This window comes from Mauremys reevesii, unplaced genomic scaffold (assembly GCF_016161935.1).
Source record: "Mauremys reevesii isolate NIE-2019 unplaced genomic scaffold, ASM1616193v1 Contig2, whole genome shotgun sequence".
NCBI lineage: Eukaryota > Metazoa > Chordata > Testudines > Geoemydidae > Mauremys > Mauremys reevesii.
The window spans coordinates 615,682-628,012 of NW_024100826.1; the positions used below are offsets into that span (position 1 = coordinate 615,682).

The window sequence follows — 12,331 nt, forward strand, 5'->3', positions numbered from 1 at the left end:
ATGGTGAGAGTTACACGTGGATATGCACACACCACATGCACACTCAAACACCCACCCACACACCCCACATCTATATGCTACACGTACACACAGGCATACATGCTATATGCACACATGTTACATGCACACACATGCCACATGCATCTGAGAGCAAAGGCTTTAAAACAATCCACCCGGGATCCATTTTGAAGCTTTATTGAAGAAGTGGCCAGGGGAAATATTCAGGGCCAAAGCCTCTGGGGGCTGGATAGTGCTGGTGAGTCATCTTCTTTCATTGTGTAATGTGAATTCAACAAATGGTGCAGAGCCAGGGAGACGCTGATTGAAACGAGTTCTCTCTGTGATGAGTGATGGAGCTGGGTTCTAGAACTGCACTCAGAAAATGGAATGAGATCTATCATGCAGGACAGGGTTGAGTTTTACATCTCAGAGGAGCTGCTGCTGGAGCCATCTCTTGTATGAGTTCTTTATGAGGCCCCTGGCTCGGTTTCTTCTTTGGGGTCATAAGCCACATTGGTGTAAGGTGGTGGAGGGGCCATTGGTGCAGAAGGAACCCCAAAGTTTGCATTGGCAGCATATGGCATGAACAACATGGCCTGCAAAACAAAAGAGATCAGCCTTCTCACCCTCACAACCATCACCTTCCTCACCTTTCCATTCTCGCTCCAGCATCTTCTTCACATTCTTTGCCACCATCACTTTTCTCAGTCCTCCATGCTTACCCCATTACCTTCCTCACTCTTCCATTCCCTTTCATCAACACATTTTTCAGCACTACCACCACCATCTTCCTCATCCCTCTAGTTCTTATAACTGGGGCAGGTGCGTCCCTGGTGGTACTCCCTGCTGTGACTAGAATTACACCAGGGATCAATCTGTGCCATCATCACTGTCAACACCCTACTCGCTGTCGGTCGGATTTTCCCTGTGGAGGGGCATGGGTCCCAGGTGTCACAGAACATGACCCTGGTCTCTTGATATAGTGATGACATTTTGAATACGGAAACTAGAAGTTCTCTTGGGTCCTGACTGCAGCAGGTTTGCGTGAGGCACTGTAGTGGGGCACCTGCCCCACTCCTGGAAAACAGGGATTGAAAGCAGCCAAGCTAGGCTGATTGGGGAAGCAGCCACAGCTGTGGCCAGCTCAATTAGGGCCCAGCTGGCCCTGATAAGAGAGCTGTGGGCCAGGAGCTGGAGCAGTCTCTCTCTAGCGGTGGAGAGAGAAGAACCTAGCTGCCTGGGAGCAGAGTACCAGAGGTAGGGAAGTGCTGGGGAAAGGCAAGAGGAGCTGGGGAGCTCCAGCCTGGGAACTCCCCAGGCTGCAGGCCTTGTGCAAGGCCTAAGCAAGTACTGGGGCTACAGAGGTGTAGCCCAGGGATAGGCAAAGGCAGCAGGTCTTACCCCATTGCCAGTGATGAGTGGCCATTACAGACTGCAGTCTGCCCCAGTGAAAGGGGGCTAGATGATGACTGGCAGTAGCTACTGAAGCAAGGTGGGGATAGAGGGTTGGTCATTCCCCTGGGAGGGGAGACCCAGAGTGGGGGTACTGCGGAGGGCAGAACCCCAGGGTAAATGGCACTGGGGTCTGGGAGGGACACAGGGGCATGAGGCAGGTGAGTCAGCAGAGGGCACTCTGGGCTGGACAAGAGCTAATTCCCAGGATAACCAGCAGGAGGAGCTGCACTGGAGAGTCTCACTTCGCTACAGGCACTTAAAAGGTTAATGTGGTAGGTCTCACTATGCCACAGAGCGTCCCTCCGTGCTCCTTGCTAGGTCTGCTTGAAAATTTCCTGTCAACAAGCTGATTTTCAAAGAAAAAAACAACAAAAAATAAACCCCCAAACTCCAAACTTTTATGTTTAACTCAATGAACTGTTTCATGAAAAGTGTCCAATTTCCTGGGAAAAAATAAACTTTTCATCCAAAAAGTGAATGCCCTAAAACTTAAGAATTTCAATTTGGAAATGCTGCAGTGCCTCATGGGAGATGCAGTTTGTTTGCCTGATGTCCCCATTCTTTGCTATGGATCAGGCTCACTGACTAGACTACATTTCCCACAATGCACCATGGCCAGGGACTCCCAGGATGCAACAACCTCCCTTCACTAAGAGGGGGACAATGTTGGAAGTTGCAGTCAGACTAAGGAGCCTGGCCTACAAAGGAGAATGGCAACATGAGGCATTCAAACTACAGCCCCCATTAGGCACCACAATCTTTTGGGTTTTGTCAAAATATTTTGGTATTTGAATTTCTGCCAAAAAAAAATTAAAAAGTCTGGAAAATTTAGACAAAATCAGGTGGGTTTAATTTTATAAAAACGTAACACAGTTTTCAACACAGTTTGAGAAAACATTAGTTTATCAGTGTGTGAGCCTACCTACTCCCAAGTCATCAAAGGGTTAACCTCATCTCAGCTACGCCCTTTACTCTTCAAAAATGCTCAGAGGAAGGGACAGGAGAACTGCTGCATGGGAGGCAGGCAGGCAGCCTGCCTTTGGGAAGGTCACAGTCACATCAGCCTCACAGCAGTGAGTTGTATTCCAAACAAGGAGTTTCCTGTTGCCTGGATTCATTTATTTCCTTGTCTGGCTAGAAACATTGTCCCTGGAGGGAATGTCCACAGCTGTAGCTTTTGGGAGGGGAGTTTGCAGCATCATGATTCCATGGCTGGTTCTATGCTAGCCCCATCAGCTGCTATAAAACAAAGACTGGTGATGATCCCAAAGGAGTTGTCCACCTGTCAGGTACTGCTGAAGCACAAGGGACTCCATCCGTGCCTCAATACATCCCCTCCACCAAGGGAGTAAGAGCTGGCTGAGCCAGGCGGGGAATTCCATGCTGAGGCAACTCTCTGCTGGAGACATCCAGTGACTTTCAGTGGCACAAAAGGGTGAGATTGCAGCTCAGGTTCTGGCCCAGTTACAGTTTCCTGTCCCCATCCCAGTCCTGTCCCTTCCCCATCATCCCCTCCCCGCCCCAGCTACCTGGCGTGGGGAGATGAAATGCAGCCCCACAGAAATTAAAACACTGACAATGAAGGTCAATGTGGAGGCAGTGAAAACTGCGATTACTTCCCCCTCCCATAAAAAAAGATTCAGTAACTTGGATCATGGTGCCAGCAGCCTCATTAGGAATCAGGGTAAAAAGGGCCAGAAAATAGGGTTATTTCCTCTGCCAAAAATGTCAACAAAAATCTATCAACCACTAAAATATTTTGATTCAACATGGAACCACAGTGCCTCATGGCAGTTGTAGTTTGGGTGCCTTATACTTTCATTGTCCTGTATGAGCTGTGTTCACTGGCAGGACTATATCTCCCATGATTTATCACTTTCCCCTTGTTTGGGAGGGGAGGGGATGTGTCACAAAAGTCCCTGTCCATGGTGCATCATGGGAGATATAAGTGCTGCAAGACACAGCCCATAATGGAAAATGATAGCACATGGCAGCTGAACTACAACTGCCACCAGGCACCATAGTTTCACTTTGAGTCTAAATAGTTTATTTTTCAGTAGGGCTGTCAGTTAATAGCAGTTAACTCATGTGATTAACTCAAAAAAAGTAATCGCGATTTAAAAAATGAATAGTGATTAATCACAGTTTTAATCACACTGTTAAACAATAATAGAATACCAATTGAAATTTATTAAATATTTTTGGCTGTTTTTCTACATTTTCAAACATATCTATTTCAATTACAACACAGAATACAAAGCATACAGTGCTCATTTTATATAATTATTATTTATTACAAATATTTGCACTGTAAAAATGATAAACAAAACAAATAGTATTTTTCAGTTCACCTCCTACAAGGATCTACAGTGTAATCTCTAGCGTGAAAGTGCAAATTACAAATGTAGATTTTTTTTTGCTACGTAAGAGCACTCAAAAACAAAATAATGTAAAACTTTAGAGCCTACAAGTCCACTCAGTCCTACTTCTTGTTCAGCCAAACGCTAAGACAAACAAGTTTGTTTATATTTACAGGAGATAATGCTACCCGTTTCTTATTTATGATGTCACCTGAAAGTGAGAACAGGCGTTTGCATGGCATTGTTGTAGCTAGAGTCGGATGATATTTATGTGGCAGATATGCTAAGCATTCATAATCCCCTTCATGATTCGGCCACCATTCCAGAGGACATGTTTCCATGTTGATGAGGCTCATTAAAAAAATAATGCATTAATTAAATTTGTGACTGAACTCCTTGGGGGAGAATTGTATGTCTCCTGCTCTGTGTTTTACCTGCATTCTGCCATATATTTCATGTTATAGCAGTCTTGGATGATGACCCAGCACGTTGTTCATTTTCACAACACTTTTACTGCAGATTTGACAAAACACAAGGTAACAATGTGAGATTTCTAAAGATAGTTACAGCACTCAACACAAGATTTAAGGATCTGAAGTGCCTTCCAAAATCCGAGAAGGACGAGGTAAGAAGCATGCTTTCAGAAGTCTTAAAAGAGCAACACTCCTATGCAGAAACTACAGAACCCAAACAACCAAAATAGAAAATCAACCTTCTGCTGGTGGCATCTGACTCAGTTGATGAAAATGAACATGTGTCAGTCTGCACTGCTTTTGATGATTATCGAGCTGAACCTGTCATCAGCATGGAAGCATGTCCCATGCAATGGTGGTCAAAGCGTGAAGGGACATATGAATCTTTAATGCATCTGGCACGTAAATATCTTGTGACGTCAGCTACAACAGTGCCATTTGAACATCTGTTCTCACTTTCAGGTGACATTGTAAACAAGAAGAGAGCAGCATTATCTCCCGCAAATGTAAACAAGCTTGTTTATCTGAGTGACTGGCTGAACAAGAAGTAGGACTGGGTGGACTTGAAGGCTCTAAAGTTTGACATTGTTTTATTTTTGAGTGCAGTTATTTTTTATGTACATAATTCTACATTGTAAGTTCAACTTTCATGATAAACAGATTGCACTACAGTACTTGTATTAAATGAATTGGAATACAATTTCTTGGTTTTTTTACAGTGTAAATACTTATAATAAAAATAAATATAAAGTGAGCACCGTACACTTTGTATTGTGCGTTGTAATTGAATTCAATATATTTGAAAATGTGAAAAACATCAAAAAATATTTAAATAAATGGTATTCTGTTATTGTTTAACACTGCAATTAATGCCATTAATTTTTTTAATCACTATTAATTTTTTAATCATTTGACTGCTCTAGTTTTCAGGTGGTCAGTGTTTTGGCAAAATAGCAATATTTTCTGTAGAAAGCAGATGCTTTCTGCTAAAATTCTCATATAGTTAAAACCCCAATTTCCCATCCAAAAAATGATTTGACAAAATTTTTAACCAGGACTAAATCAGGGGCTGTTGTTTCTTCCTTCACTGCCTCCCTCATACACATTCAGGCCCTTCCCCGTGGACACTCCTCCCATCAGGGAAGGCCCTTCATTCAGGCAAACATCTTCCCTTCCTTTCACCACATGCTCTGACTCACGTCCCGTTTGAGAGCTGAAAGACTCACGGTGTTGGGGGTATAGCAGATGGCTTGGGATGCAAAGTACGAGGTTGAGACAGCGATGGAGAACTCCAGGATGGTCATCAAGAACAGCATGATCGTGATCCCCTTGCCAGCACTCTGGGGAGCATAAAACCACAGAGGATGCTAATTAACTTTGACTGCTAGAGGTGTAACATTACACAGGACTGCTGCGAGGTGCATAAAAAATCCCTCTTTTCCCACTTCTGGGGATGCAGAAGTCATAGAATCATAGAATCTCAGGGTTGGAAGGGACCTCAGGAGGTCATCTAGTCCAACCCCCTGCTCAAAGCAGAACCAAACCCAACTAAATCATCCCAGCCAGGGCTTTGTCAAGCCTGACCTTAAAAACCTCTAAGGAAGGAGATTCCACCACCTCCCTAGGTAACCCATTCCAGTTCTTCACCACCCTACTAGTGAAAAAGTTTTTCCTAATGTCCAACCTAAACCTCCCCCTCTGCAACTTGAGACCATTACTCCTTGTTCTGTCATCTTCTACCACTGAGAAAAGTCTATATCCATCCTCTTTGGAACCCCCTTTCAGGTAGTTGAAAGCAGCTATCAAATCCCCCCTCATTCTTCTCTTCTGCAAACTAAACAATCCCAGTTCCCTCAGCCTCTCCTCATAAGTCATGTGCTCTAGCCCCCTAATCATTTTTGTTGCCCTCCGCTGGACTCTCTCCAATTTATCCACATCCTTCTTGTAGTGTGGGACCCAAAACTGGACACAGTACTCCAAATGAGGCCTCACCAGTGCTGAGTAGAGGGGAATGATCACATCCCTCGATCTGCTGGAAATGCCCCTACTTATACAACCCAAAATGCCATTAGCCTTCTTGGCAACAAGGGCACACTATTGACTCATATTCAGCTTTTCGTCCACCGTAACCCCTAGGTCCTTTTCTGCAGAACTGCTGCCCAGCCATTCGGTCCCTAGTCTGTAGCAGTGCATGGGATTCTTCCGTCCTAAGTGCAGGACTCTGCACTTGTCCTTGTTGAACCTCATCATATTTCTTTTGGCCCAATCCTCTAATTTGTCTAGGTCCCTCTGTATCCTATCCCTACCCTCCAGCGTATCAACCACTCCTCCCAGTTTAGTGTCATCTGCAAACTTGCTAAGGGTGCAGTCCACACCATCCTCCAGATCGTTAATGAAGATATTGAACAAAACCGGCCACAGCACCGACCCTTGGGGCACTCCACTTGATACCGGCTGCCAACTAGACATGGAACCATTGATCACTACCCGTTGAGCCCGACCGTCTTGCCAGTTTTCTATCCACCTTACCGTCCATTCATCCAGCCCAGACTTCTTTAGCTTGCTGGCAAGAATACTGTGGGAAACTGTATCAAAAGCTTTGCTAAAGTCCAGAAATAGCACATCCACTGCTTTCCCCTCATCCACAGAGCCGGTTATCTCATCATAGAAGGCAATTAGGTTAGTCAGGCATGACTTGCCCTTGGTGAATCCATGCTGACTGTTCCTGATCACTTTCCCCTCCTTTAAGTGGTTCAGAATTGATTCCTTGAGGACCTGTTCCATGATTTTTCCAGGGACTGAGGTGAGACTGACTGGCCTGTAGTTCCCTGGATCTTCCTTCTTCCCTTTTTTAAAGATGGGCACTACATTAGCCTTTTTCCAGTCATCCGGGACCTCCCCCGATCGCCATGATTTTTCAAAGATAATGGCCAATGGCTCTGCAATCTCATCGGCCAACTCCTTTAGCACCCTCGGATGCAGCGCATCCGGCCCCATGGACTTGTGCTCGTCCAGCTTTTCTAAATAGTCCCGAACTAATTCTTTCCCCACAGAGAGCTGGTCACCTCCTCCCCATACCATGCTGCAGAGTGCAACTGTCTGGGAGCTGACCTTGTCTGTGAAGACAGAGGCAAAAAAAGCATTGAGTATACTAGCTTTCTCCACATCCTCTGTCACTAGGCTCCCTCCCTCATTCAGCAAGGGGCCCACACTTTCCTTGACTTTCTTCTTGTTGCTAACATACCTGAAGAAACCCTTCTTGTTACTCCTAACATCTCCGGCTAGCTGCAACTCCAAGTGTGATTTGGCCTTCCTAATTTCACTCCTGCATGCCTGAGCAATACTTTTATACTCCTCCCTGGTTATTTGTCCAATCTTCCACTTCTTATAAGCTGTTTTTTTGTGTTTAAGACGAGCAAGTGTAACCCTTCTGCCCCTCTGAGTTGGCAGCAACAAGGGCCGGGTTCAGTATCCAGGGGTTCCGTTTCAATAACGCAATGCAAAACCGGCTCGAGCCCCCACCCAGTGACCTGGGACAATTACCTACCACCCCCCGGGCGCCTCCAGGAGGCAATACTTCCCCACTCGCTAGCACGAAGTCTGAGTGTAGCAAAATCCTTTTAATAAAGGAGGAACAAACCGGAAGCAAAACCCCCCTCCAAGTACATTTGGCACTGTCCTTAGGGTCTTAAGTCCAATCACCCCAAAGTCCAACAACCCAAAAGTCTCAGTCTCTGGTCAGTGCCACCCCAGAGTTCAAAAGTTTATCTGCAGAGTTCCCCCCCCCCCAGGTGGAAATGGGGGGGGGTCACACACACAGGGTGCTAAGGGACACCTTACGTGGGCCAGGGCCGACTGCCCCGCTTCTCCGTGGAGTTCTGCTGCAGCCTTCACCAGGACTGGCTCCACACCACCAGCTGTGCTGCTCCTCCAGCAGACCCGTGAACCACGTCAGCCGTCCCCGCAAACCGCTCCACACTGCTCACTGTTCCATGGGCTGCTCCAACGTGCTGCAGACTGCTCCACTCTGCCAGCTGCTTGGTGATAGATCTTCAGGCTCTCCCACTACTTAACACAGCACTCAGTGATCTCAGCTCAGTAAGCTTAGTTCTTTTAGTGACTTCAGCTCTTAGTGATTTCAACTTGTAGTAGTAGAGCCCCAGTGCCACATGGCCCAATATGAATTCAGGTCAGCAACCTCTAGATAGACTCCTAAGGGATTCAAAATTAGCTCTGCTCTTTAACAGTGGAGAGAGGAGGAAGTGCAATTGGTGTTCCAGGCCCTCAAAAGGGGCCCATACCATCAGGTACACACACCAGTCCCCACCCTCTCTCCCTTCACTGGGTTTTGGAACCCATGTCCCTTATCTAGCAAGTACTATTTAATGTAGGTTGAGTCATTTCTATCATAAAGCAGTCTCATAGTTCCTCATTCACATAATTAAGGTAACAGCCCCTTTTTTTCCTTCCTGCCCCAATAACAAAGAAATTGGGGATTCCACAGTGTGAAAATAACCATCCCATGCTGCTGTGTGTTATGCTAAGTGGAGTGGGTTTTCCAATGCAAATGCACATTCCTAAAATTCCTTTGCCCACTCCTCATAATGTACCACCAGATGTCAGGGTAGATCTCATCCTGACTCTGCTTGCATCCTCCCCCCAGCCGAGAATTTGTCGTCCCGACAAATCACATTCCCTACTATACCAACTTACTGGTCCCCTCCAAAGGGCCTCAGATAGCCCACTTTAGCTTTCACAAACCTGTGTGCTAAATGTATTGGCTCCTCACTAATCACCCCAGGTGCATCGTAAGTTAGCCGTTTCACTGGTCTTATTACTCTGTCTCGCCTATGGAGAATCTCTGTTGCTGTGGTAGGGGGGACATCCTCTTGAGTGACGGATGGGGAGGTTTCCTGTGAGTTCCCCTCGGATACTGGCATAGGCCCCTGCATTTCTAGTTCTAACCGTGGAGGATCGAAGGTGCTTGGGACATCTTCCATCTGTATGTCGCCACTGTCCAATAATCTGTGTAAGTCATTACACGGGGGTTCCACCAGTGGCTCAGGAGTGTCAGGAATGGGCCTAAATACTTCTGCCATGGGGTTTAGGGCGGAAGAGGAGGTAGTCTCTTTTGATTCAGCTGATCGAGACTGCAATCTTGTCTTCATCCTAGGATACACCATGGTTGTGTCTTCCTCCTCAGACTCACTCTCAGATGTGCTGAGTAGGGGTAGGTTAGCTGCAGGAGGCCGGTTGTCCACGTTGGGAGGTGGCTTTGGTACAGCACCTTCGTTCTGCCCAATTGCCCTGTTGTGGTCCATCTCATAAGGGCTGCCTACCAATTCCCGCACCGGAAGCAAAAGATTTCTATGCACGGTCTTTGTCTGCCCTGGACCCTCTTCAGGTTTGATCTTGTAGACCGGCAGGTCTCCTAGCTTTTCCATCACCAAGTAAGGTATTGCTTTCCATCTGTCAGCTATCTTGTGTTTGCCAGCAATACCCAAATTTCGCAGCAGGACTCTGTCCCCTGGCTGGAGCTCTTGCAGACGTACTCTAGAATCATATCGATGTTTGTTGCGGTCTGCATTCTTCTGAGCTGCAGATGTAGCTAAGTGGTAAGCATCCCGCAGCTTTTCTCGTAGTCGGGATACATATTGCTGATGGGTTTCATAGCTATCGCCATCCTCTGATACACCAAAGCACAGGTCTATGGGTAATCTTGGTTCTCGCCCAAACATCAAGAGATACGGGGTGACTCCCGTAGCATCGTTCTTGGTGGCGTTGTAGGCGTGCACCAGAAATGCAACATGTTGGCTCCAGGTTGCCTTCTGCTCTGGCCGCAAAGTCCCTAACATATCTAACAGGGTTCGGTTGAACCTCTCTGGCTGAGGGTCACCCTGCGGGTGATAAGGCGTTGTCCTCGACTTTTTAATTCCTGCTATCCTCAGCACCTCCTTCAGAAGGTGACTCTCAAAGTCTCGTCCCTGATCCGAGTGTATCCGGGCTGGGAATCCATAAACTGAGAAATATTTTTCCCATAGTACTCGAGCGACAGTGGTGGCCTTCTGATCACGTGTGGGATATGCCTGCGCATATCGCGTGTAATGGTCGGTCACTACTAGAATGTTCCCAATATTCCTCTTGTCCACTTCTAAAGACAAGAAATCAATGCATACCAGCTCCAGAGGTTTATTGCTGGTGATGTTCTTCAGATATGCAGCCCTCGTGGGCAGAGTTTTCCTTTGAACACATCGAGCGCAGGTCTCACATTTTCTGCGAACATCTTCAGCCATCCGGGGCCAATAGAACCTACTGCGGGTAAGTTCCAGGGTCCTCTCCATCCCTAAATGTCCAAAGTCATCATGCAGGGCCCTCATGGCCAGGCCTCTGTACTCTTTCGGCAGCACTAGTTGGTTCCGTTGCCTTTGTAGAGGATCTGTGATCACGCGGTGTAGCACTCCCTGAATCAGTTTTAGCTTGGTCCATTCTCTCAACAGTAGTTTGCCCTCTGGGGTAGGTGGAACAACCGCAGCTGGGCCTCGCCCCTCCCTTTTGGCAAGTAGTGTATCACGAATGTCAATATCTTGCAGCTGGGCTTCCTGCCAGTCAGCCGCATTGAGCACGGGCAAGGGAGATTGGTCCAAAGCAATATAGTTCACCGAAGCAGAAGGCACGCATTCAGGGGGCAGTCCCAAAGCTTCAGCAACGCATCCATGAAGGCTCTCATGGGCCTCCGGCTCTCTGCGACTCACGCTGCAAATAGCTCTCACTCCATCCGTGGGTATCACAGCAACTCCTGGTGCTTGTGGACGCCTGGACAATGCATCTGCATCTACATTGCTTCTCTCTGATCGGTATTGAATGCTGAAGTCATAGCTAGCCAAAGCGGCCACCCATCTTTGCCCTGTAGCATCCAGTTTAGCACTTGTTAATACATAAGTCAGTGGGTTGTTGTCTGTCCACACCTGGAACTGAGCACCATACAAGTAGTCTCGAAATTTCTCAGTGATGGCCCATTTCAAGGCCAAGAACTCCAGCTTGTGAGTGGGATAGCGTGTTTCACTATCAGACAGTCCTCGGCTGGCAAAGGCTACAGGTTTACGCTTGCCTTCTACCTCCTGGTACAGTACTGCTCCCAGACCCTCCAAACTGGCATCAGTATGCAGGATGAATGGCTTGCTTGGGTCAGCAAAGACTAGGACAGGGGCATGAGTTAGGCAAGTAATGATTTCTCGAAAAGCCCTTTCACATCTCTCATTCCACCGTGGCCCAAAGGGTTCGAAGGGGCTATAGCATCTGTGCACAGAAGGCCCTTTATTCTTGGTCTTAGATTTGTTCTTGCTGGACTGATATCCCCTGGTAAGATCATTGAGGGGTTTTACAATTGTAGCATAGTTTTTCACAAATCTACGGTAGTAGCCACTAAACCCAAGGAAAGTCTTGAGTTCTCTGTAGTTGCTTGGATGTGGCCATGTAGTGAGTGCTTCTATTTTATCAGGATCAGTACTCACACCCTCCTGGGACACGATGTGGCCCACATACTTCACCGAGGTCCTGCAGAACTGGCATTTGTCAATTGAAAGCTTCAAACCATAATCCTCCAACCTATCAAGCACTTTAAGAAGTCTTTCTTCATGCTCTTCCAAAATTCTTCCAAACACAATCAAGTCATCCAAATAAACTAACACTTGCAGTAAATTCATGTCTCCCACAACTTTCTCCATAAGACGCTGAAATGTGGCAGGTGCTCCAGAAATCCCCTGGGGCATGCGTTCGAACTGATAAAACCCTAATGGGCAGATGAAGGCTGTCTTTTCCTTATCTTCTTCACCCAGAGGGATCTGGTAGTATCCACTCTGAAGATCCAACACAGAGAACCACTGGCTTCCCAGCAAACAGTCTAAAGCATCTTGGACTCGAGGCATTGTGTACTGGTCAACCACAGTACGGCGGTTTAGGGTGCGGTAGTCAATACACATCCGGATTTTCCCATTCTTTTTACGGACCACCACAATGGGTGAGGCGTATGAGCTGCGGGACTCT

At 46.9% G+C, this 12,331-nt stretch overlaps 1 protein-coding gene across 1 annotated transcript in view; it reads right to left on the reverse strand.

Moving 5' to 3' along the window:
- Positions 1 to 217: 217 nt before the first annotated feature.
- Positions 218 to 12,331, reverse strand: part of LOC120393426 (membrane-spanning 4-domains subfamily A member 15-like) — a 29,804-nt gene continuing 17,690 nt past the window's right edge. The window contains exons 6-7 of the mRNA XM_039517969.1: positions 5,515 to 5,628; positions 218 to 596 (exon numbers count right to left, since the gene is read on the reverse strand). Of these exons, the coding sequence (XP_039373903.1) occupies positions 468 to 596; positions 5,515 to 5,628 (243 nt within the window). The 3' untranslated portion in view covers positions 218 to 467. The remainder of the gene's footprint in view (positions 597 to 5,514; positions 5,629 to 12,331) is intronic.